The 26,693-nt window shown below is 47.9% G+C and overlaps 1 protein-coding gene across 4 annotated transcripts in view; it reads left to right on the forward strand.

Annotated features, from left to right (window-relative positions):
• The first annotated feature begins 1,145 nt into the window (after positions 1 to 1,145).
• Positions 1,146 to 26,693, forward strand: part of LOC138567460 (voltage-dependent T-type calcium channel subunit alpha-1H-like) — a 1,148,189-nt gene continuing 1,122,641 nt past the window's right edge. For all 4 annotated transcript variants that reach the window (XM_069645666.1, XM_069645668.1, XM_069645670.1 and 1 more), the window contains exon 1: positions 1,146 to 1,253. In XM_069645666.1, the coding sequence (XP_069501767.1) occupies positions 1,161 to 1,253 (93 nt within the window). In that variant the 5' untranslated portion in view covers positions 1,146 to 1,160. The remainder of the gene's footprint in view (positions 1,254 to 26,693) is intronic.

The raw sequence follows: 26,693 nt of genomic DNA on the forward strand, positions 1-26,693 counted from the left end.
GCGGCTGCCCAGCCCAAACTGCTAGGTCACAAGGCCGAAACATGTCTGGAGTTGTTTGTGTTTCCATGCAGAGGGGACCTGGCCTAGCAGTTCGGGCTGCTACCATTGGTGGCAGTACCTGACTGATTTGCATATGCATGGACCTCTTTAGCAATGGCGCAGACGGGCTAAAAAACGGTGTTGTGGAAGGTTGTACAGAGCAGTGCCAGTGGCTCAGATTTATTCAAAACATTTCACCCATCACATTTTGGTTATAGCATGTCATTTGGGTGACACACATGCCCGTCCTGTGAGCTGAACCTCATTAACGGCCTGTGTCAGGTTTCCCCGGGTGAACTAGATGCAATCAATTTGCAACCCCCCCCCACCCACCAGGGCAACTTCTGAGCTGTCAATGCACATCCATTAAAGAGTTTTCCTTTTTTGCTATTATTGTTATTGTTTTGAAGTGTTTGTAATAGGGGATATGATATAGGTTTACTCCCCATATCAGAACATTCACAATTGAACAAGCAATTGACAAAAACGTTCAGCAACTCAACTCTGAAAGCATGCGGTTGTTTGCTCCTAAGATCTCCATTTGAAAGTTTTTAGCACATGATTGGAGTGACTGGTTGCTTAGAGCACAGAAAGCGTGGAGGCTGCTAAGAGTGGCTAATGGATCATTGAAAGTACATAATCATTGGGTTGCTGATCAAGCTCACGTATGGAAGAGGAGAAGAGGCGAGGACAGTGCATTTTCCTGAACTCATGTATTTATTTATTTGTACATTGATATAGCGCACCAAGCCCTGAGGCATCTAGGCCCTTAATGATGGCAGCAAGAACTCTCCCACTCCGGCATTTTAACACTATGTGGGCTTAAACAGCAGATTGGGTTTGTGTATGTCTCACAAGTCATGCCTGGTGTTTCTCTCATCCAGGATACGCCTGGTTAATGCCTGCAGGTTGGTCCCATGCTAGGCCATGGCGCGCTCCTTTCTTGGACAGGCGTGTTGATGAGCCGGATATGCCATGCTCGCATCCTTGTCTTTAATAGAATCAAGACTACCTGCACTATTTACCAGGGGTAATATTTATTCTTGTATGTGTCCTATTGTCAGACCCTGCACGGGTGTTTTCCTTAACTCAGTCTCCGCACCTGGTTTGAGCACTTCAGCATGCTGGTCATCCTCCTGAACTGCGTGACCCTCGGCATGTTCCAGCCGTGCGAAGATGTGAAGTGTACATCGGAGCGCTGCACCATACTGGAGGTAAGAGAACCTGATGCCACCTTCTAAACCATACATGTGACTCCTTTGGATGCTGTTAAATTGATCAAAATGCTAGTTCTGTGCAGCTTTGTTACATAACCCACGAGAGGCAAGTCCTTTCTTTGTGTTTTTTACTTTCAGCTTTAAGAGGATGGGGCCTTTTTTGTATACATTGATTTTCATCCTGTGGCCGACCACCTAAACTGAATCCAGGATGGCAACTTGGGGGTACAAAAAAATGTCTCATGTTTGTCCCTCACCCATGGTGCCAGTTCTAAGTGTTATTTTAGAGTTGCAATTTATTGTCCACCTTGTCTGTTCGTCCCCCATGCAGCGCCTCCCAAATGAAAAAAGACCTTCTAGCCAGTGTTTAGGGTACGTAAGAACAATGTATTTTATTAATGGGGTATTTATAATGCGCCTATACAGCAAAAGGTGTTTCAAGGCGCAACAAGACCAAAGGGGGGAGAATAACCAAACGGCCCTACTAGGCCTTGTGTCATTCGGTTTGTGCAAGTGCAGTAAAAAGTAGTGCAGGGGAGGTGGGGGAAAGTGCCGGTCAGCGAAATGCGCTAACGCTAAGGAGGGAACGGAAGTGCAGGTCAGAGTGGAGAGTGTGCAAGTGCTGGCAGGTGGAAGGGGATGAGGATGGCCCCTGGGGCTAGGCGCTATCACGCTGAAGGACCTGCTGCAAACACCTCCTCCTGGCTAATGCTATGTTACGCGTAGCTATATAGCATCTGAATGCCATTGTCATGGCCTTGAAGCGCTTTAGGTTCTCTGGGAGTTCCGCAGACCGTAGTCTACACATACAAGATGAACAGCACACCGAGAAGGCCATCAGAAGATACATTTTCTACTGCACGCAAATAACAGTTATCAGATTTCTGTGTTGGGTGCTGTGTGATTTGCTACGTCAGTGAATATGTGACAGCCGGCCTGAAAAACCTCTCAGCCCCCTCCACAGTGCACACAGCCCAAAGCCATTTAGGACTGCCCCCGCATGCCACACCGCAGTGTTGAGGAAGCTCCTTTAAACCATGCCTGGAACCCGCAGAGGGGTCTTCAGGGGAAGGTCGACGAGAGGAGGAGGGAAAATGCAAGGTCACGAGGGGATTCTTCCAAAGCTGGGTGCACCGTGCCTTGGCCCCAATGGGGTGCCTTTCTTTTTGTTAATATGTATTGGGAGGTGGAAAGTCCAGAAGGCAATGTTGAGGGTTCCACCGAGGCCCCAGCCAATAAGCGCCTGTGTGTTTCACACGCCACCAGTTGCTGGGGCTATTGCAAAGACAACATGCCCCTCCCCCAACTCAGGGGTGGACTGGGAACCAAAACAGTCCCTGGAAAAAAAATCAAAGTGGTCCCATATTACACATTTTCAGCAAGCCCCAACCCTTTGGCACATCCTCACAAGAGCAGAGGCGAGGGGGCTTTTCCTTGCGCCTTGGAAAGCAGCGCCCCCCCTCTCCCAGATGCCGGCTTGAGCGCAGACTCTGCCGAGTAACTTGAGCGGAGCCTACATGCAAGCAAATAAGCGAGTCGACCCTGGGTGGAAGGTGGCCCTTCCTTGCTGCTCCTCCCGTTACTGTCAAAATCAAAATGCATGGATCGCTCCCTGCTCCATCGCCTCACACTTCCGCAAAGCTATTACACAGATCACCCACCAATCGGAAGCGGCCCTTTGGCCCAGGCTAGACGCAAAGGTCACACTGCTTTCCTTGTCACACAAAGTAGCTGCACGCTGCGCAACACCGCCGCAGCTATTTACTAGGACGTACATGGACATGTTTTTGTGTGTGTCTGGGCGTGAATTCTATTGTCATCGCACCCACACTGTGGAACACGCTTCCCCCTTCCATCAGAAGCAAACCCTCCTACCAGGCGTTCCGCAAACAAATCGAAACCATTCTGTTTAACAAGTACTCATGACTCGAACCCAATGTGAATTCCTGAAACTGTAACTCTGTACTTTCTCATGTGTCAGTATGTATGTAATCTAGTGCTGCGATACCTCCGGGTCCTGGGCGCTAACAACAAATGCAATCAATAAATAAATACATCGTTTGAAATGATGGCTTTAAAGTGCCAATTAACTCGCAAGTAGGTTAAGGTGACCAGATTTAAAAAGTAAAAAAACGGGACAGGGCAACTAACATAAAAGTAGGACTAACCCTTGAAAGTGGCTGTCAAAGCTCTATACTTCAGTAGCGTTTGGAGAAGAAAGGGGTTTAAGTGTTACTGTTCAAAGAAACAATATTATAATGAATTTATCACAAACTAACACTATCTTAAGTTGTAAAACGCAGCATTTCTTCTGTGCGAGATTGTGAGTTCCTGCCTGCCAGCTATGCAGACCTACTACAAAAAACCAGGACCACTGCAGTTTCCAATGGGAACATGATCTTGAGAAAGGGGGACAGAGCACCAAAAACTGGGACAGTCCCGGCAAAACCGGGACGTCTGGTCACCCTAAAGTAGGTACACATGGGCAGACCCTTTTTCGCAAACAGGGGTGAGAATAGTATAAAGGAGGTGAGAAAAACTCAATTGTCAGTTTAAAAGCTAGCCGTTAGAAGGCGTTCTGTTTTGAACTTGGTCTATGAAACAACAAAGGTTCATTTTTCTTCATTGAATGTTTTTTAATGACAAACGTAAAGGCTTCTGGAACAAGCATTGGCAATGCCAACAGTTCTGACTTTTGTGCAGGCATGGGAAAGGCATTGCCAGGCACTGCCGGAGTGATGTTAATTGGCCACTGATGGTAGCAGCTGCGAAATGGTGCAAGTACCTGGGCATCTAACAGCAGTGTCTGAGAAATGCCTACTACCTATACACAAGCCAAAACTGCTGGCTTTGTCAATGTTTTTTTTTTTACAGGACTTCAGTGAAGGACACGTGAAGTGCTTAGATGAACGGAGTGACTGAAGGCAGACCTAGTTAAGATATTTTTTTACACAAGTAGTGCCTTTACAGCTCCAATTAAGCCATTAACTTCCAGAAGACTGCTTTGAAAAAACCCTGCAGGCCCTTCGAGTTCAAAGGTTGGTGGTAAGGCTTGACAAATGTAGCTCAAAGCGATCCCAGGAGGATGTGTTTTGGGTGTGGGAGTGGGCAGGAAGTGGGTGGGAATGACCATAGGGATTAGCATGGCCATGGGCAGTCAATGAGTGGGTAAATAACCAAAAAACACCTAGACGCTTTTTGTCCCTCCTATATGCCATGTCTCCCTAGTTGCACACTAATGCAGTACTGTTGGCTTACAGGTGGCGCAATCCCCGCCTAATAGCCAAAACTAAAAATGTACATTAAGATTTCATGTATGTAGTTGATTATGCCAATTGCCAAACAGAACATCTGCCGGTTGTTAGCCTTTCAACTGGCACTGTACCTTTGGCAGAGTAAAAAATAAAAAATAAAAATAGCTTCAGGACCACAGGAATTGTTGCAAACAGGAAAGAAAACCTGGACCTAATTACAGAAGAATTGCGCCCCCCTCTACACGGGACACCGCTTGTTTAGTGCACAGTGCTGAGGGCGCCATTAAGACTGCATTTCTAGCTCTTGCAATAAACAAGCCATGTGCAGCACACAGTGCAGTGCAGACCTGCTGTCATTTGGCACGAGCAATCTCTGTAACACTCGTTCTTGAGTTATGACCTTAAACAGGTGGGGGGACGTTCGGGACTAGCTAGATGTGTCTGGTAATCAACAAAGAATGGTTATTCATGGAGATTTGGGGGGTTTATTTGTGTGTCCTTTGTGCAGTCCATAGTTCCTGTGCTATATGAATAGGACTGCCCAACCCATTACTCGTTGACAAGACAACTCAGTGGGATAGCAGACCTGCTGCGGTAGCTTTTGTTCAGAGGTGTGAATGCGGGTAGGATGGATGAAGCTTTACACCTTTCAGAAGTTGACCAAAAAAAAAGCATGACTGAGTCAGGAAATAACGTCTACTTCCGCACCCTAGACAGCTGCATTCGCGATATGTGAACCACAGGGACTAAATGGAATTCTTTCACGGAACAACAACAGGAGGCGTCTCCCATCTCAGAGGGACTTGTTCCATTGACTTCAGAAGAGGAGGACTTCCTCCCTGCCTGCATTCAGACTGGCGATCAACAAGGAGTGCACAGAATCTGCAACAGGCCCACTCACCCACTCAGCTGTCTCATTAAGAATGCCTGATTCATTTTCAGCTGAAGTAATATAAACTTCCTTCCTGTTACTCTTTTGCAAGGGAGCTCAGTGGGTTAAAGTAACTTCTGCAGAAATACACGGGGAACTAGTAGATCACCCGTTCTAATGTGGGCAGGGCACTCACCCATGAGAAGTTGTTGAAATTCAGTTCACTAACCTGAGAAGTCATTCCTAACATTTATGCGATGACGAATTATCGTTTGTGGTTTGTGCTGCCCAAGGAGCACCTGATTTGCTTCTTGGTGCAAAGTCCTACGTTATTTCTCAACTACTCATGTCATTGGCATGAGGAGAGTGAAAGGCTGAATCCACGATGACTCCTTTCAAACCTGTGATCTGCGGCTGGCATACAGTTGCCCGCAACAAGCCTGTTAACGCACCAAACTATCTTGTTGGTCTTTTGAGACCAGGCAGGACCTCAAACTTTCCTTTGTGACCCTTGAATTATCTCATATCTCCCCTGCTGCCCCAACTTCTGAGGGCACTCACAAAGATTCACAACTCTCCTTATATCTCCTCAAAGAAAGTTTGAGGGGCCTGTCAACTTCTTCTAAAACATGTTTCCCCAGGAACGGCTTGGCAACTTTTTACAAAAGGTCCATAGAAGCGTAACAAACCCAATAAGGTACGAGAGGAAATTAAACAGGGTTACCTTACTAGAAGTTTGTGGACTGACTTCTTCCTTACTTCTGGGGTTGGTATTCAGGCATTGATGCAATAAAACAGCCATGTCTTGGTAAGTCAAAGTCTACCCGTGTAAAACCAGCAGTATTTTCATGGGAGGCGCACAGTGTAGAGATTCCCCACCGAACTAATGAAGGAGAGGAGCAGCAGACAGGTGTGGACTGGCCTATAGGGAACTCTGGAGATTCCTGCGAAACTACTGAAGGAGAGGGACAGCACACAGGGCTGGATTGGCCTATAGGGAACTCTGGAGATTCAACGCAAACTCCTGAAGGAGAGGGGCAGCAGACAGGGCTGGACTGGCCTATAGGGAGCTCTGGAGATTCTCACCAAACTACTGAAGGAGAGGGGCAGCAGACAGGTGTGGACTGGCCTATAGGGAACTCTGGAGATTCCTGCGAAACTACTGAAGGAGAGGGACAGCACACAGGGCTGGATTGGCCTATAGGGAACTCTGGAGATTCAACGCAAACTCCTGAAGGAGAGGGGCAGCAGACAGGGCTGGACTGGCCTATAGGGAACTCTGGAGATTCAACGCAAACTCCTGAAGGAGAGGGGCAGCAGACAGGGCTGGACTGGCCTATAGGGAGCTCTGGAGATTCCTGCGAAACTACTGAAGGAGAGGGACAGCACACAGGGCTGGATTGGCCTATAGGGAACTCTGGAGATTCAACGCAAACTCCTGAAGGAGAGGGGCAGCAGACAGGGCTGGACTGGCCTATAGGGAGCTCTGGAGATTCTCACCAAACTACTGAAGGAGAGGGGCAGCAGACAGGTTTGGAAGGGCCTGTAGGGAACTCTGAGCATTCCCACCAAACTCCTGAAGGAGAGGGGAAGCAGACAGGCTGGACTGGGACCGGACTATAGGGAACTTTTGTGATTACCACTGAACTACTGAAGGAGAGGGGCAGTAGACAGGGCTGGCCTGGCCTATAGGGAGCTCTGGAGATTCGAACCAAACTCCTGAAGGAGAGGGGCACCAGACAGGGCTGGACTGGCCTATAGGGAGCTCCGGAAATATTCCCACCAAACTACTGAAGGCGAGGGGCAGCAGACAGGGTTGGACTGGCCTATAGGCAGCTCTGGAGAACTGGAGCTATGCACTGTGGGCCTCTTTTGTGTTTTATTACCAAATTTACACATGGGAAAAGGGTTAGGATTGCTGAAAAAGTTTAATATGGGGCTACTTTGAACATTATTTCCAGGGCCTCTTTTGGTTCCCAGTCCACCCCTGGCAGAAGAGGGGTAGAGGGAGAATTGGGGACAAATACTCTTACAAAACTGCAGGTAAAACCTGTACAATAGTACTAAGAGGATGAGAAATAGCAAAGGTCCCTCAATATAAGACCCAGTAACGCAACATAAAAGCAAAATGGAAAACGAGCTGATATTGTAACAAAGGATTTCAAAATAGTGAGGAGATAATGCAATGGTCCAGGTGGGCGTGGCGGGCCATTCCCATTTTGAAAAGATATTTGAGAGGAAAAAAAATAAAAAAAATGTAAATGCAGAGAAAAAGTGATTTACTATCATACAGCGCATCATGCTTCTAGCACGTGCCAGTTGTCTCTGTGGTGCCATGCTTTACTTGGAGGTGTTAGGGAATGGGAGCTGCCCGTTGGTCTCACCTGCCGGGACCTGTGAAAAACGCCGCCGGCCCAATGGAGCTGGATGAGGAAAACTGGTTGCTACTGTCAGCTGGTGAATCAGACTCTGAGGCAGTACTCTGTGAATGGATTTCCTGTCAGGGCGCCTCTGGGGAAGCCAATTAAGTTGTCATCGGGTTTTTCTTTTTTTGCGCCAAACCGCGTTACACAAGACGGCCTGCTTCCTCCTTCTCTGTGAACATGTCCAATTAGATTCAGAAACAAACTTTAACTCAACTGTGCAATGTGGGTTTCTACAGAGCGTCAACATAGTGATGAAATGCAATGTATACAACACAGCATGCCCCCAAATATCCTGTAGTCCTTCTACACTGTCGGGGGTTGTTGATATGTTACTAGTTGAATCGCAATGTTGGAGGGTGACAGGTGTTGAGGATCTGGGATACAGTGATATGACTGGAATCACACAATTTGGTTCACAAGCTTGTATTTCCTTCCAATTCTACTTGGTCTACACACAGTACTTTACACAATTGATCATATTTCCTTCATGGCTGAAAGTGGCCCCTGGTGGCAGCATTAGGTGGTCTTGTGTCATGTGAAAGGAAAGCAACCCAAAAAACGCCCGTAAAAATAAACCAAAAAGGACAAATAATCACTGCACCTCTTTACAAGGGAAAACAAGGTTTATTACATGCAACAAGATCTCAGATCGTTCCGTAGAACCAAACTTCCACGTAGCTCGTCTTATCTCAAGACTTTACATCTTTTATAGAGGAGAAACTGCACATTAACAATACTATGCCGAGTAATGAGTACAACATATTCCCTCTACCCTCATTGGCTACCACCCTTAGAACATGCTAACTCCCTCTATAGCCTGTGGAGCGATTTCCCACATCTGATAAAGCCCCTTCCCCTCAACACGCAGTCCTCTTCATCATCATGACCAAATCCTGATGCATGATTGGTTGCTTCCCATTATTCTTATATTCATAAATTGAGACCATCATGAGATGTGCACCCCCCAGTTCGAGTCATGATCTAAGTAACTTGGCAAGGCCAACTCTGCACTAATAGACAATACGCCTTCTCATCAAGCCAGACGCGGTGGCGCACACAAGTTGGTCCCCGTCCTCATACTTAATTTAATGGCATCACCTCTGCTCCTCTTATCCCAAATCACAGTATGTTCCAGACATGCCCCCCCCCCTTATCTCCTTCGAAACGCATGTGCGCAGTAATGACGTGACCGGGGCAGCGCCCTTGAGTATGAATTTCAGGGGTTTACTTGCTTTTGGAGGTGTGTCTACTTGTCTCATAGGGGATGGCCAACCATTGGGGAGGGCAGCAGTGCTCTAAATCTTCATCTTGCCCATTGGCATCACCAAACCTTATGCCCTGTTCTCATGAATTTGTCCTGAAAAGGGTGCACCACTACCAGCTCACATTCCATTCCCACCATATTCAAGCTCTGCAGCTGGACACAATTAGCATTTATCTGTGTAGCATGAGTGCCTCTGACCTCGGCTTCTCGCCTGGGGAACGGGAAAAGGAATTTGTTTTTGGAGCTGAAATAACCGAGCTGCAGCTTCACATCATGGCCTGCATTCTATTCTATTCATTGTGTCCTAGGCCTTAAAATCCAAAATGGTGACACTCCTGCCATGTTAACACACCGACCTTGCCTCTACCACATTAACTTGCTGACTCCATCTTCCACCCAATTTGGTCCTTAGCACACATCACACTATACTATGTTACTACAAATACAAAACATAAACACCAGGCCTATATGCTGGCCTATCAGTGACCTCTACAACATCTACAACCACAACAATAACAAATGATGTTGCTCCTTCAATGTTGCTATATGTAAGTATTTAAAATGTGTCATACTTGACTAAAACAACGTGTGTGCGTCTGCAGCACCGCATTCAGTCTGTTCTCACGATGATTAATTCTAATAGGTTTTTCTCAATCGTAATCATTTGGCCTGGCTGGGACACTGTACATGCATCCCAACACATGGATAACTTGGAAGTACAAGCTAAGTGCTCTTCGCTGTCAAAGAACATCTCTCCGGCCGTGGTGATTTACCTCAATAAGCAAAGTGACTCGTCACACACAGAATAGTTTAATTCAATAAAGATTTTGACATAGCAAACACGGATTCCAAATGGGCTGCTCATTCAGGAAATCCAACAGAATTTTACTCTTTGTCGAATCAGCATTCAAAGACCTACTTTGTGGTCCCTGAAAAGATAAAGTTGAATAATAGGGTGGGCTAGTCAGGGCCTCAAGCTTGTCCCTAAGGGAAACTTAGAAATAAAGGCACAGACATCAAGGCATGTAAATAAAATACTTTATTTAGAGTTTATGTAATGTATGTTATCTGTAATGTTTGTACCTACCTGGACTGATTTATCCAGTTCTCCATGGGGCTGATGGAATGTTAGAAAAGAAAAACAAGGAGACAGAATTCCCCTATCCAAAAAGAATTGGGCACGGCAGAAGATTGGGTTGAACAAAAAAGCAAAACATTAAGAAAAGAGAAGAGAGATGGAGAGAGGGAGAAGCATGAAAATCAGCTCACGGAGGGTGTCAGCCTCAAGCAGGACCTAAAGACATGTTTCTGTGCTTTGGGCAAGGACTGCATGCCCCGAGAAGCCCAGATACCCACGGGACCATCGCAGCTGGCAGCCTGCCCAGGGTCTTGCCCGGACAGACCCCTTCTTAAAGACTGCAGGCCTAGAAATCAAAAAGCTGACCATTCCGGGCCATGTGTGTGGGGCAGCATGATCCTGGCAACCCAGCTGTGCACCTTGTCGGCCTGCTCTGTTTCCAGCGAGGTGGCCCTGAAGCAACTTCCTCCCAAGCTGCGTATGCCATGTGACCCGGAGGAGAAGGTGTGGGAAGTCCACTCTGATACGGAGGGCTGAACAGTGATGAAAAAAGTCCCAGGATGCCACATCGGGCAGCCCAGGAGAAGAAGATGCTGGGTAAGTCCAGGGCTGCTCCGTCAGGCAGCTCAGGTGAAGAAAAGTTCCAAGCTGACACATTGGGGCAGCCCGGGTGAAGCAGAGAACTTTGGCATGCCAGCCAGAGCTCCCAAAAGATCAGTGGCACCCCCCCCACATGCCCCTCCGACACAGAGAGTGTGCACAGGGCTGTATTGTTGTGCAGTAGCACCTGGAGCATTCCAAGTGCCATATGGAATTACCAATAAATGATCTCAGACCCAAAAAAACTGGACAGACTCAAAGAATATGGCAAAATGCTACTTTATTATCAGCTCAAATAAAGTAGGGAAACACGGTGAACAAACAGATTGCAGCTTACTCACTCTCAATTACTTTTCAATTACACAAAGGCTTTATACCTCGATGCACGTCATCTATGACGTAACCCTACGTGACAAATAGTAAAGACCTATTGCAAGGAGGAATTGGCTAAGGGGACATATATACCTATACTTCATTTAAGTGTTAGTAACATAATTGGCTGCCCTCTATCTGGTAGGCAAGCCTTGAACTACCTCTAACTTTGCATAATACACATTAATAGCAGAATAAAAGCAACGGATTGGCTTCTGCAACAATGTATGGTTCATTGCTACATAAACCCTCATGATTGGCTTGCATTCTCTCCCAACCTTGGACATTCGGCTCGTTAGCAGCACGTAAGCAAAATGAAACCCAGGTGCGGGTAACACCACCAGATCACTGCCCAATTGGCCAATTAACCTACCATCTCTCATCACGTAGGACCTATGCCAAGGCTTCTTCTTTGTAGTTGACCTTGCTGACTGTTCTCTCCCTGGGACTTTTAAGGGCGTGTAGGTAAAACGTTATCTTTGTCTGGAGCTTAATGAATAGGCCATATTTTCCAGTCTTGCACCACATGTGAGGAGACCATGACTTTGTCCATTCTGACCTTATATTTAGTGCTATTTGATTCAATTATAATGGGTGCTATTACTCCTCTTGGCCTTTGAAGACTTGGTTGCTCCGACTTGCATATGCTTTCTGCATCTTCGATTGTTCAATACTTGGCACTTGCAAATGTTCTCTCCTTTACTTAATCTAAGAGAAATATGTCATGCATATGTCGCTTATCCTCATTGACTCTGCTTGTGCCTTGCAGTTACCGCTTGATGTGGCATCCATGATCCAAAGCCAAACAGATATTCTTTGTTCCTTGCTCTAAGCTGTTTCCAGCACCTGCCAGCTGCCGCAGCCTCAGTCTCTCTCCTTCAGGCTTCTTAGCTTACTATTATATGAAACCGACGTCCATCTTTTCATCATGGCCGCTTTACTCACGTTATATTTTCTACTGCAGCAAGCTTCTATATTTCTCATGTACTTTGTGTTTCTGTGTATATAAATATACTTATTCTCTTCCCACTTGTCATCTTAGTGTATATGATTTCTTCATATTCACATAAATGTTTACTTTGTCACTTCAATTACATCTTCATTCTTTAAGTATTCACATATCGCTTCAGTGCGTCCTTGTGTCTTCTCTTTATGACATCCCTTTACTCTTGTCTGATTTCACTTATAGCTCTTCTATTTCCCATGGTGTATGCAGGCATCCTTCCACCACGTTAATGTGATGGTACATTCGACACGGTTGTCTGAGTGCATAACATCTCTCCCATCTTGGATACGGTATTGGGATGATAACTGGTGTCAGACAAAGTGCCTTTTTATTGTTCTTCCAATATGACAGAGTTGAGGGGGCAGGCACTAGAGATGATGTGTAGATCTGCCGCTCTACAGTGTCCCCATGGAAACAAGTACGCCACCTGAAGAAAAGTTGGTGAACGGGCATGGTGGTGATCTCGGGAAGTCCCCAGGCCCTGGAAAACCCAAGAAGGTGTAGAGAGGTGAGGGGCTGTGGCGGTGATCACAGTCTGGCTCCCAGGACATGGGCCCACCCAGAAAAGTACAAAAGTCAACAGGGTCATTTATTTTAAAATTTGTTTATTGGAATTTTTTAAGCAAACAGTGGTGCAATAGATCATTGTGCATTCGTTACAGGTATGCATTAAGCTTACTTGTTGCATTCTGCCAAAATAAGCAAACCAAACAAACAACATAACAACAGTTCTCCAGGCATGTCAACTATGTCTTAGTGTTATCAGTTCTGTGGTCAGGCCTGGAGTAAAGACCAACAACATTCCAATCGTACATAGTTGGGCCATGGTAACCAAGTTCCTACTCGGCTTAGGAAATTAGACCTGAAATTAGAGTAGCAAATCCAGCTCTTTATGCAACACCTTTAGTTGTGGCACGGTGTTCATGGTGGCTTATCATCTGAGGGGTGAAACATATCCCAGACCAATTGCTTCCATAACTCATACTCTCCACCCGAGGCCGGGTCTATGCTCTGTGATGACCTGCCCACGTTCTGGTCTCCGCCTCTGCCAAAGTTTCAAAGTCCCTATACCAGCGTGAATACTGTGGACCCTCAGCCGACTTCCAGGACATGGCAATGCAATGCCTAACAAGGATACATGCCAGATCCATAAGCTTAATGATGTGCTTGTGTTTACTATTCCTCGGGTATGCACCTAGTAGGCACTCCAATGGATTTCAGGAATATCTTGTGACCCCAGCCTTCCTACATGCTTGCTCAACCCGGGACCAGAGACCCTGCACCTTTGCGCAACACTAAAACATGTGTCTCAGATCAGCCCCATCACCCCGAAACCAGGGACAGGTTGACTGTTTACCTCTATTGAATTTGGCTACTTTACTAGGCATCATAGAGGTGCAGTGAAGCACAATTATTTGGATCAATTTGAAGCGGGCATTGCTAGACACATCCTTGTTTTTAGCTTGGAACTCCGGGTGTTAGGTCTATCCATTAAGGTACCATACACTCTAGACACCGGTCGCCAGCCATCCTCCAGAGAGAACATTAAGACCAACAGTGCTGTTGCCACCAGTTCCTCCGGCCACCCAGACCATTTTCGTTTAGCCACCGTCGCTATTCTCATATATCGCAGGAACTGCCCACCAGGAAGTCCAGTCTGCTCAATTATAGTGTCCAGTTCTTTAAATTTACAATATAGTAAGAGCAGTCTATCTTCAGTAATTTCAGTGTTCTATGCCACACCTTCCTTCCCAGGCTGTAAGTGAGGGTGTAGTGTCCAGGCAGTTCAATGGTAGCCATATCATGTCTCTGAGGTGGGCAGGGACCACCAGCTGCTGTAGCAATAGCGACTCAGATGTAACCTTAACTGATAGACATTAGGTCATATAACTAAGTTGTGCCGCCAGGTAGTAACATTCCAGATTCGGGAGCTTCACACCACCCTCCTTATAGGGTACACACAGCGTTGCAAAGGCAATCCTATGATGGGATGGGCCCCACAGGAAACCCCTCACCAGAGACTCCAATAAGTGGAAGAAGGAGGTATTGATATAGTGGTGGATATTGATAAAGAAGTATAAGAATCTAGGCAGGACAATCATTTTTATAATTGCTACTCTACCCATCAGCGAAAGTGGGAGCCTAGACCAAAAGGACATTGACCTTCTCAACACTTGCAACATCCCAACTGTGTTGCGTGTGTGCATGTCTTCAGGCGTGTGCATGATGTGTACACCTAAGTATTTAAGGGAACCCACTTCCCACAGGATCCCCATTTTCGGAAAAGCCTCAACCTCGACCTTATGGAGTTCAGCCAATGGAAAAATGCAAGATTTCTCTCTATTAAAAGATATCCTGGACAAATTCGAAAAGGTGTTCAATACTTCCATGACCATTGGTAGGTTGATTCGCGGCTCCCCTATATACAGCAGGACGTTGTCGGCATACAACGATATTACGTGTCTAGTGCCACCAACACAAATGCCCATCTCTAAAAATTCTTGCTGTTGGTAGACCGGTAGGGGCTCTAGCGCCAATACATACAACATGGTTGATAGCGGGCATCCATGTTGCATTCCTCTTTGAATTTCCCACGACACTGACACCTGCCTCTGAGATTTGACTCTGGCAGTTGGCGTTGTGTATAGAATCCTTACCCACCTTATAAACTGTTCACCAAACCCAAATCCCTGCAGTGCTGCAAACAGCCATTGCCAATAAAGCGAATCAAAAGCTTTAATCGCATCTAGCGATACCACCGCACGCTGTTCTGGGCATTCATTAGTCTATGCAATAATGTGTTGCAGTCTGAGCAAATTCAAGGCGGTGCTTCGGCCTGGAATACAACCTGTCTGGTCGCTATGTATCAGGCCTACAATCACTCTGCGCAGCCGCCCCGCCAATATCGTTGTCAATTTTTTCATATCATAATTGAGCATTGCCATGAGCCGGTACGATTCGCATCTATCTGTGGGTTTCCCTGGTTTAGGTAGCGGGACAACCAGGGTTTCCCGCATGCTTGCCGGGAGTGCACCATTAGTGTAGGCTTCCTCAAAGACCTTGAGCAACACTGGGGATAGTGTTGAATTATACATTTTTATAAAATTCAGGTGGAAGTCCATCACTTCCCGGTGTTTTACTTGTAGCAAGTGAAGCAATTGCATTGCACACTTCCACAGTGATGGACTGGTCTAATGTGGCCTGCTGTGCGTTCTCTAGCTTGGGAAGCACCATTAGTGAGAGGGCATCCGTTAACTCTTCTTGGGGAACCTGCTCTTCATGAATGTACAGCTGGGAGTAAAACCTGGCAAAAATATTGTTGATTCCGGATTGTGTCCTGCATATACTCCCATCTTCCTCACACAACGCGGTGGTCAGGTGTCTGGGGTGTTCCCGCTTATACAGCCACAATGAAAAGCCTTCCCGGCCTATCCCCCAATGTATGCGCACTGGTTCTTGCGACATAATCAAATTTGGATAACCTTTCCCATGCCTCAAGGCAGCGGTACTGGGTTTTAGCCAACTTCTCTTCACTCGGTTGCAGACCCACATTCTGGGCCTCCAAGTCTCGGATCTCATCTTCTGGAGTTTACAGTTCCACCCTAAGCATTCTTCTGATACCCCCAGCACTAGCTATTACATCTCCCCTCACCACCACCTTCAGGGCTTCCCACACAGTATCCCACTCCTTTACACTGCCCACATTATGTTCTAAAAACTCTTCCAGGTTCCTCTGCAACTTGTCTCTAAAGACATGGTCTGTCAGAGGATCTGTTGGCATACGCCACATCAGGATGGGGTGGGGGGGTCTCGGGCTCCCTAGATTCCAAGCAACCACCAGCGGCAAGTGGTCTGATATTGTTGTCCCTGAATACTCTGCCCCACACATATCAGCCATCTGACGTCGCCCAACAAAGATGTAGTCAATCCTGGTGTGCAAGGCATGTGGTGAAAAATAGTTGGAGCAACCCCTACCCTCAGCATTCAGTTCTCTCCATACATCCACTAAATCCAGGTTGGTCAGTGCCATATTGAGTGCAGTAGATGCAGACGACGGACCTCCATGAGGAATAGAGGATCTGTCAATCATAGGATCCCTAGCACAATTAAAATTGCCTCCCCACAAGAAGAAGAACTCCCGATGATGTGCGAGCCGGGAACAAAATGAGCGAACGTAGGATGGAATGCCGTGGTTCGGGAAATAAGAGTTTACTATGCACACCTCAATATGGTCAATGTAACCCTGCAAGATGAGGTACCTCCCTTCCTTAACTATCTCTATCTCCAGCAGCTGGAATGACAAAGTGTAATTTATCCAAGTGAACACTCCTCTAGCATATTTAGAGTATGCCATAGCATACCCATACCCCCCTGCGCTAACGGACCCTCGCTAGTTCCTCAGTGATTAGGTGGGTCTCCTGTAGCAGAGCAATGGATATCTTCTTACGTGTCAGGAGAAATATCATCCTATTCCTATGTAGGTACGTTCGCAACCCACGCACGTTCCAGGTTAATACTATAATGGGGTCATAGTCTAGGTATCTGTCTACCAGCCTGTGCACAAGATCGTCAATTCCCCCCTGCCCTTTCATGGTAGACCTGAGATCCTGCGTCCACCTTCGATGCCCCACCACACAGCTCCCACCCGACTAGTGAAACCTTATGAATAGCATACAAACCAAAATGCGTGGAGGACATAACACCAATAACACAACAAACCAAACAATATTAACTCGCCCAGCTACTGCACGGTGTGTCCAATGCTCAGGCGTACCCGTACCATTAGGGCCTATCCAGGACGCCATGTTTTGGGCAATGGGAGCTAGCAAAGGCCCAGTCACCTGCCTATGTGTAGAGCCTTCCAACAAGGCCATTGGTGGGTGATCAAGCGTTGCCACCATCGTATGCAAGGTTATTTTTTCAGATGGACATAGATTTCGCATATCACACACAGCACAACAAGAGTCTTAGAATCCGATATATCAGGTGCGCCATTCTAGGGGGTAACCATCAGGTCGTAGTCACAAACCCCATGCCCCTCTGTTCCCCCATGGTTCTTTATATCAGGTAATGCTACGTGGGGTGCCCGGGTATTGCACCCACCAAACTCCTGTGACATGTCTCAATAATGGCGCCTGCGGGGCCAAGTGTTAGGCTTGTCTCCGCTAGCCAAATTGTTGTGTTCTAGCCACATGTTAGCAGCTGCAGGTGTTTCAAGGAAGTGTGCTCTCGCGTTATAAATGATTTAGAGCCTGGAAGGATATATGACCATGTATTTGATATTTAGGTGCCTGAGTCTCACCTTGACCAGCACAAAGGAGTTCTTGGCCCTCTCAACCGCTGGTGTGTAGTCCGGGTAGATGGCGACTTTAGAGTTGTCTCTCTGCATACCACCGCCTTTCAATATCACCTCGCTATCGCGGAAGTTCAAAATCCTTGCAATGACAGGTCTGGGATGGGAGCCCAGTGGGGGCCGCTCCTGTAACGAGCTGTGAGCACGCTCAACCACAAAATCCTGCGATAAATTACCAGGTATATTTTCTGCAGTAATAAATTCTCAACATACTGAGTGGGGTTTGAGCCCTCCAAGTCCTCTGGGAGCCCAATCCAGCCTTACATTGTTTCGTCGGGCCTCCCTTCGGCATCCTCAGCCCGCAGCTCCAAGGCAGTGTACCTTCTCTCCAGATCCCGAACCCGAGTCTCCAGGTCCTTTGTAGAGTCCCTTGTTTCCTTCAGCTCCATCTCAGCCATCGTAACGCTCTCGGCTAGTTGTTGAACGTGCTGTCGTCACAACTGAACGTCTTCCTTGACCTCATCTATTTTCGTCTCTAATGAGGATCTCAGGGCAGCTATTGCAGCCAGTTCCAGAACCTCCTGAGAACCTGTGTCAGATACACACGCCTGTTTTTGCGTTGCAGGTGCACTGTTTGAAAGATCACGGGACTTACCCATATTAGCAAGTGAGTCTATAACTGAGGCTTTACCCTTACCCTTGGTCAGGGACATTATTCCAAGTGAAGGCCAAAGCAGACGTGGATTCCCGCTTCAGCGGACATCCAGGCATGTAGCCGGCAGCAAAAAGTGGACTGATGCCCACAGACAGTGTCACGGAATCGTGGTTCACTTGTGCCTGGATATACCTGGTGCGGTATCGGCACATGACGCACAGGAATCTCGGGAACCACCAGACCGAAGGGGGCACCTAGCGCAGTCTCCAACCCCTGTGAGGACTGTTATGCGCACTCCCACTGACCCAACAATGTTAGCACATCATCCAGCGGTGACTAGCCACACAGTAGTATTGTGTCTTGGTCAGCGCAGGGTCTACTCAGTAGCGTAACAATTGGGCATCTACTCCTCCACAATGCAACACTTCCTTCTTCCTTCTGAAGGTGCTATACAGTAGGCGTCAGCTGGGCAGAGTTCAGGAGACAAATGCTTGCCATCAGATTTGCTGCTTGGCATAGGCGAAAGAGGATCCAATCCTCCCAGTATCTGGGGTACTGTTAGCTGTGAGTGCCAGATCCTAACATCCAAAGAAAGATACCAGAGTTTGCCAGTCACATGATAGCACAGCCGTTCCCCCAGTCCAACCTCCCACTCTGCATGTCCTCCACCTCAAGCGGCTGCCGGGGAAGTCTGCATCAATCCCACTATCTGCGCACCTCTTTCCTGCACCTGCACGCCCTTTCCACATCACTAGCAGTTGCCTCACCATATGACCAGTCCAGGGCCACAGGCACATACACGTCAAGTCCCTCAGTCTTGAAGAAACAGCACTCGCCTCACACCAAGCGCTCAATACAAGTGATTCCCAGAGGCCCAGTCTTCACACCAGAAAGGAAGCAGGTCTTGCCAGCCCCTCTCCTACCTTACGTGTCCTTCGTGCAGAACAGGTACCCAGGATCAGTACCGCCCACCACCAGCACAGCAGGCATCCCGCTGCCACCTGGATCCACTCACATCACCTACAGTCCCAGTGTGAGGGAGGTGTAATATCTGCTGAGCCACCAGGTGCCAGGTCTCCCAACCAACGTGCAACACTCACAGAGCTTGTTATGTGTCACAGCGAGGGCAGTAGTTAAGCTGCCTCCAGCCCAAGTCACGGGGGTCAGTGCAGGCAGAGTGGGTTCATATGGGGCGAGAACTTAAATCCTTCACCAGGCAGGTCTGCAGCGTAGCGATGATATCTCAGACCCCCGTCGTGCCTGCTTTGGCACGGCGGGTCTTTCGAATAAAGTGGGCAGTTTCTATGGCGCCCATCGGGAGCGGATGCGATGGAAACAGAAACGTTTCCAGCGCGTCCGCTCCCTAAAAAAAAAAGAAGGTAAGTGGGGTTGGGAGGGAGGAAGGGAGGGAAAAAAAAAAAAAAAAAAAACGGAACCTGGGTCCCCGGCGGGGGACGATGGAAGTCTCCAGCCGTGTGGAGGCTCAGAGCAGGGATGGCCCCGCTCCGAGTCTTCACACGGCTGGAGGCTTTCATCGTCCCCCGCCGGGGACCAAGTCATAGCAGGTAAGTGGGGTGGGGAGGGCAGGGAGGTGGGAGGAGGTCGGAGGGAGGGAAGGAAAAAAAAAAACCTTACCTCTGTCCCCGGCGGGGGGTGAAGGTAGCCTCTCAGCCTTGGGGAGGCTCGGAGTGGGGTTGGCCCTGCTTCGAGCCTCCTCATTGGCTGAGGGGCTGCCATGCCCTGCTCTGGGAACATTGGCCGTGGAATCCCGGCCGAGGGATTCCGGGATGGGTAATGCCCCGGCGAGGGCCAATCAGAATGCTTGTTTCATTCTGATTGTGCCCTCGCCAGGTACTAATATTGGAAAGGTTAAAACAAGTCCAGTATCGAAAGAAAAGGAATACAAGCATGAGTAGTAGATAAATGGAAGTGAAAGTCGCCAAGAAGGAGGAAGAAGAGGAGTGTGTCAAGATCCGTACAAAAAGTAGAGAGTGCGCCGCGATGGCGCTATATAATCAGAAACTAAATAGGATATGGTCTAGAGAATGAAAGGAAGTGACATTCAAAGGTAGAAAACTGTGGCAGGGATAAGGGAGGAGGGAGAATAGTGTAGAATGAGTGAAGAAGTAGGCCTGTACCGCCCCCTGTGCAAACTTGGCGGGAGAGTGAGAAAAAGTAGAACAACTTGGTGTGAGAGAGGCAGACGTAGTTGTATCAGAAAGGGGAAAACACGTTTCCGTAAGGCACCAAAAGTGTAGGTTAAGGCAAACGAAAGACTCAAGAATAGAATGTGATTTATTGCAAATAGATTGCACATTACGTAGACCAATAGAAATAGGAAAGGGGCTGTGATGAAGAGTCATGGGCGTCAGGTTGTCTAGGTTACGGCGGCATTGAGAGGTATAGTGTGGGGAATGAGATGTACAATAAACAGGCATAAAAGCTGGCATAGCTGGAGAAGAATAGCAATGGTGGTAAGGAGAAACTGGAAGGCAGGAGGAATAGATGGACAAAAAGGGCATCTCCCTGGCAGATGGGCAGCCGATGCCAAGAAGGTAGAGCGGCAGTGACCTGGGATGAACAACCTGATCAAGATGAATATCTCCTAGAAGGAGCCGGGAACATGATATGTCCCCTATGTGTTATAATATGTATTGTTTTACTTGTTTTATTTGCTGTATGTCTAAATGTATATGTACTGTAAGTATAGGGATTTGAATTTAGGTGTACCTATGGAATATTTAATAGGAGGAATGTTAATTGGGGGAAGTGATATAGGGTTTTAGGCCGCTAGCTTGAGGCAGGAAAGGAAAGTGGCAGCCTTCCAGAGGCTGCCTAAAGGTTGGAGCACCCACGGTGGCCATCTTCTGGCCTCCATCTACAGTGGGCCGTACCATGTGTAGGGCAGGGGTCTGTACCCCCTATGGCTCGCCCTGTAACTACTTTAAGCATGGTTGGGCTGACTGAGCAGATACCTTTAGAAAGAACTCACGCCAGGGGAACCTTGAAGGGGATTTGTAATCAGAAGGTAGGGTAGTAATGGTTAATAATAAAAGTTTCAGTGTTTTTTCATAAAGAGGGGTCCCCGTTTAAAACCCTAAAGAAATCTATCTTACTATCGGTGTCCTATGATTGAATAACATAAGAAGACAGCTCATCTGCTGTTAACAGCGATTTTATTTTGTAGGTCAGAGCCCCTCCCTATCCAGCTGGCCTGGTGGGTGGGGCTGGTTGGTTCCCATGGGGACGGTTCACGGACTGGGGCAGGGATAGCCCAATTCCTGAACCAGGCAGGGGCTGGAAAACAGTGGATACACCTGGCCCTCATCCAGGGACGTCATTTCACCCAAATGCCTTCTCTCACATACACTCACAGTGGCACCCATCCAGAACATATACACACACACACACTCTCACATTATTACTCACACACCCACCATTCACTCGCCCATAAACCTTTCACATCCACTTGCACTGCATTCTCCACACAGGAACACACCCACCCAGAAAATTCAAACACACACTATCACATGCCTACTCATTCACTCACCACTCAATGACCCATACACCTTCTCTTGCATCCACTCTCATTGCATTCTCCACACAGGCACACACCCACCCAGAAAATGCAAACACACACACACAATCACATTTCTTCTGATTCACCCACCACCCACTGATCCATAGCACGTACATACATCTGACACACACTTCACACATGCAAAATACACATCACATTTTTATTTTTTTAAAGCCTTCTTACCTGTTTTTCCAGCTTCGGTCCGTCACTCCAGGCCAACCTCTGCTCCTCCGTGCTGCTCACAAACAGGAACCAGTACGCTGGGAGAGCTTCCTGGTTCCTGTAAATGAGCCGCAAGGAAGCCAGAGGAGATGGGGTTGGAGTTGACTGTGGCATGTGAGCCGTGGCACATGTCACGGTCAGCTCCAACCCCTACTGAGCGCTTCCTTCTCTTGCTCCAAGCCTCGGCCCAGCCTTCACCCTGATGGGTGAGTACTGGGCTGTGGCATCCCCAGACCTGGCTAAAGGAGTCCTGTTTTCTCACTTTACATTCATTCGCATTGCCCCGCTTGCTCATTTTTGATGCAATATCGAGTTTGTAGCAGAATCATTTTCATCAGGAAGTTTTAAACTTCCAAAATGTGTGCACAGAAATAGACCTGTCATTGCAAGCACAGTGCATAGTTGTGCGTACAGGTAACACAACTAACTACACGCACTAGAAAGACTAACTTGTAATGGCACTTAGCTACAGGCTCATTCAGATTTACACAAGCCTAAACCAAGTGACACACAGCATTATCCCCCAGTGTCTACATCAGCCACCTGGCTAAAACAATATTTAATATTTACAACCCCGTAATCACCTGCTTGAAAAAAAGAGGGTGGAAAACATTATAAAGTCACAGAAACCATCATTGCAAAGTGACAGGATCCAACTCACCTTCACTCCAAAGAAAACTAAAGATGGCGGCATCCAGGACAAGCGGAAAACACAGCTGTATGTTTTTGGAACACATGGTAAGTCATTGTACAAACATCTTACATTAGCAGCCAGAGCAACAGATTGACAATGTCTCAAAAAGCCTTTGTGGGAATAATTGTTTGGTCTGAATGCATCTTCTTCCTACAAAGTCCAGGCCCATTGGAACACCTTACACCCACAGACTTACGCAACCCAGGTTCAAAGTGGGAGGGAAAAGCTTCCCAGTCATCGGGACCAAGCAGTGGAACTCCCTCCCACAGGCGCTAAGAGCGGAGGAATCCTACTGGGCTTTCCGCAAAGCCCTCAAAACTTGGTTGTTTGCCATAACCGTATGCAGTGCATAAGCTCCCACTCTGTATGTAAACTTATTCTGTACCTGTCCACTGCCCCCTGGCAACATGTAACTGGTTCCACAACAGCACCCAGACGCCTGGGTTGGTGTGCACTATACAAGTGAAAAAAATAAATTAAACAAAATAAATAAATAAAATTGTTCATACATTAGCTTGAAATATTGACTTATGCTAAAACACTAAAATGATTTCTAGGGGTTGTGTTCCATTTCAAACCAAAGAACCACAGGCTGACAAAATGGCTTCCACAAATAGAGTAGTTCTTGTAGCATCTTCTGTGTCCACTACCAACACAAAACAACAACAACACATAGCTAGAATGACATTATGGGTTGGTATAAACTCTATCAAACCAACAGCAGTAATTCTGTGCAATCTGGACACAAATGCATGCGGGTCTGTGGCTCGGTGGCCTAATGGATCCACTACAGAGATCTATGCTTGACCTCATGGTCAAAGGTTCGAATCCCAGCAGGTCCACTCAGCGCTTCATCCTTCTGAGGTTGATTAAATAAGTGCCATTAATGTGAGTAACAATAAACATCTGTTTTCTGTTAAAAGTGCCAAGATGCCCCTCTGGTGGTGAACATGCGCTCTACAAGCACACCTGTTATGCTTTGCATGACTGAGACAGGTGGCTCACTGAGTTAACCTTACTGCTGACACCTGTGTCTGATCATCAGATTGTTCATTTGAGTCCCGGCATCGCTGATGCAGGCCTACAATTTTGGGGGATGTTTAAAATGTGCACCATTTAGTTGGGAGGTTGGAGGGGCTAATGATCAGGTTCCACATCTTGCCTCTCCTGCAAATTCCACTAACATCACCTCCTCTCTCTTACAGGACACAGGGGGTCATCCTGAGTTTGCCGGTATCCTGGCAGTTAATCCGCCAAGATAACAGCAAATGGACATAGGCCCTCATTACGACCCTTGCGGAAATCGAAAAACGATGGCGGAAATGCAATACCGCCATCGAATAGCGCTCGGTGCGACTATGACCCGTCACCGCAAAGTACGAAGCCATTAGCGACACCGTAGTGAACGCCAACGCTAACTGCACCAAGCACGCGCGCGCGCGCCATGCCAAACCGCAAACACCACCATGGTGCAACGGTACGCCAATTCCGACCCTAGCGGACATGTACCTAACGCCATCAGGCATGGCGGAATGTACCATTCCGCCATGGCGAGAAGTACGGCATCGCGAATCAACCGTAAACGGCCCCACTGAGTGCCTGTACACCGCTCCCTGCCCACAAAGTACAACTCCCTGTAGGTGCAATGAAGTCACAATGCAACCATTGAAATGTACAAAGCACCCATGCATGCCAACGAACAAAAGCAACACAAGAGGGGCCAATGGGAGCTGCAGGTCACAGATGGCACGAATACAGAAGCCATCCCAATGGACATGACCACAGTCCCCCACCAAGAAACGCACGCAAACACAGGCACCTGTGCCCAGCAACATTCCGAAAATCACATCATTCCACCAGTCCACCTGGCTGACCGGCATCTGTTACACAAAACCCAATCCCCCGCCCCTGAGCATGACAACATTCAAACTGTCATATAGGCAGCCCCCATCCCTGACCTCACGGGCTCAGTAGGCAAACGCGCCCAGTACAGTACCACGCAACTAAACCCCGAAGCTGGAACCCAATGCAGATCTCCTCACAATACATCGCCCCCCAAATAGGCATATGCCACATCACTTGCAAAGAAAAACGCTACACGGGCCAAATCAGAATAGCAATTTATGCACATCAAAGACACCAAGCCCATACAGCCATCAGGCCATGAACTCCAAAACACTAATCACCATTGTGGGCTGCATCCGCAAGAAATGACCAGCCACTACTTGTGTGTCGCCCTGTACCCCCATGGTACACAGAGCCACATTCACGTACGAAAAGGCAACATGGAAGCGCACAGAACCGCAGGGCTGTCCCAATGGGGAGGCACTAGTCCAGCTGAAAGGCCGAAATGTTGCTCCGAGACACCAGTACTGCGTAAGGGCATGTGGGCCATTGGCGATCGTCCCATAAGATCGTAATGCTGCTCCACCGATTAACACGAAGCAGCAGGTGTCGGGAGTAAAATCCATCTGCAGGAGTGGCATACAGATGGCAGTGGCAAAAGGGGAGGAGATACCTGTCAACCAGAAGAAAAGAAAAAGAACAGAATGGCCATCAGAACTACATTCGAACAACTCACTTCAATGATCACACGAAATCCACAGCCATATGCATGCTAGCCCACTCAAAAGGATCATCACCACCCCAAAACCACTTGCGACTCATAACCATCTATATCGAGGTGCAAACACCATCACTAACGAGTGTACCTGTGCATGCGTCTGTCAAAACAGAATCCATCAGATGGGAATGTCAACGTGCATGGACACAAGTGTCTGAGGGCGCCTCGAGACAGGGAGGGCTCAACAAGGCCAGATAGACGATGGTCCCACTATGGCAGGCCTGCATCACATAGCGTAGGGGAGGCGGATAGATCCCAAGAAGCCCTGTACATGGCAAACTCTGTATCAAATCACCTGCCCATGCATCCATTCATCATTCCCTCATCCCGGGATCAAAACGCCTGAATAATTACTCACATGACATTAGAAACATCCATTGAGTCTGTGCGTTATGCAGCCTGCAAAATCCACAGTGCCCCAGCCCGTATTTCCAGTGTTGTGAAGTAACATGTATTTTGGAACGGCCGGCCTCATCGCCCACGTAGCTAATGCGCATCCCAAACTATTCATATCAATCATTGCTCCCTCGCCATGGGCCCTGTCTCAAGGACATTGAACAATAGAACGTTATATTTGCAGTCAGACCTGTGGGCATCTCCTCGCCGCCAGCTGATAACCGAAAGCGCCGCCCTTCGAATTCCTCATTTGCAACATCACGTCGAAAAGGCATCTGTGGCCGTTTGAAATCCCTAATTATTCCATCGAGTGCGGCTGTGTGTGAAAATGGCAACTGCTTTCACCCACGAATGGGACGCCCCCACCCGTCGTTGCAACTCGGTACAGTGATGCATGAGGGCCCACCGTTACTCGAGTACTACGTTCCACTGACCCTTCACAAGTCTGTTCGCGACTGCACAGATGGAATGGGAAACAATGGGACCATAGCCGAATGAACATAACAACCAATCCAACACGCCCATCGGGTACAAATACATGATAGCAATAGCAAGATACCATTCCCCGAATTGCAGCGTTGTGCGCGTGACGTGCTCGGCCAAAGGGGAGAGCAGTTTGCACAGGTGGAATGAATCACCACAGGTGGAGGCCATACAGCCTGAAAACACATGAATTGCACAGCCAGTCTCCTCCCACAACCACACCGAAATGCTACCGGCAGGACTCGCGATGTTGGCCCTGGGGGACCTGATAGCGCTGCAAGTGCTCCAACTCCAAGAGGAAGACGAACACCAACTACAACCGGCCGCACGGAGGAGACGCAGGAGGAGGAGGAGGGCAAGGCAGGGCCAGCAAGGCCCACCAGCACAGCCACTACCACCACGCAGGCAGCCCGCAATCCCACGCCTCCGAGCACATCCGTTCAACCTCACTGATGAGCAGATCCACTCCCTCTACCGTTTGGACCGGGACACCATAGCCGCCATTGTGGACATGACACAGGCTGACCTTGTCAGCATGATAGATAGCCCAACCGCCATCCCACCCCTACTGAAGGTGGTGTCTGTACTCCACTTCCTGGCCACAGGCACCTACCAGCACA

This window comes from Ambystoma mexicanum, chromosome 2p (assembly GCF_040938575.1).
Source record: "Ambystoma mexicanum isolate Mex_15411 chromosome 2p, UKY_AmexF1_1, whole genome shotgun sequence".
Lineage (NCBI taxonomy): Eukaryota > Metazoa > Chordata > Amphibia > Caudata > Ambystomatidae > Ambystoma > Ambystoma mexicanum.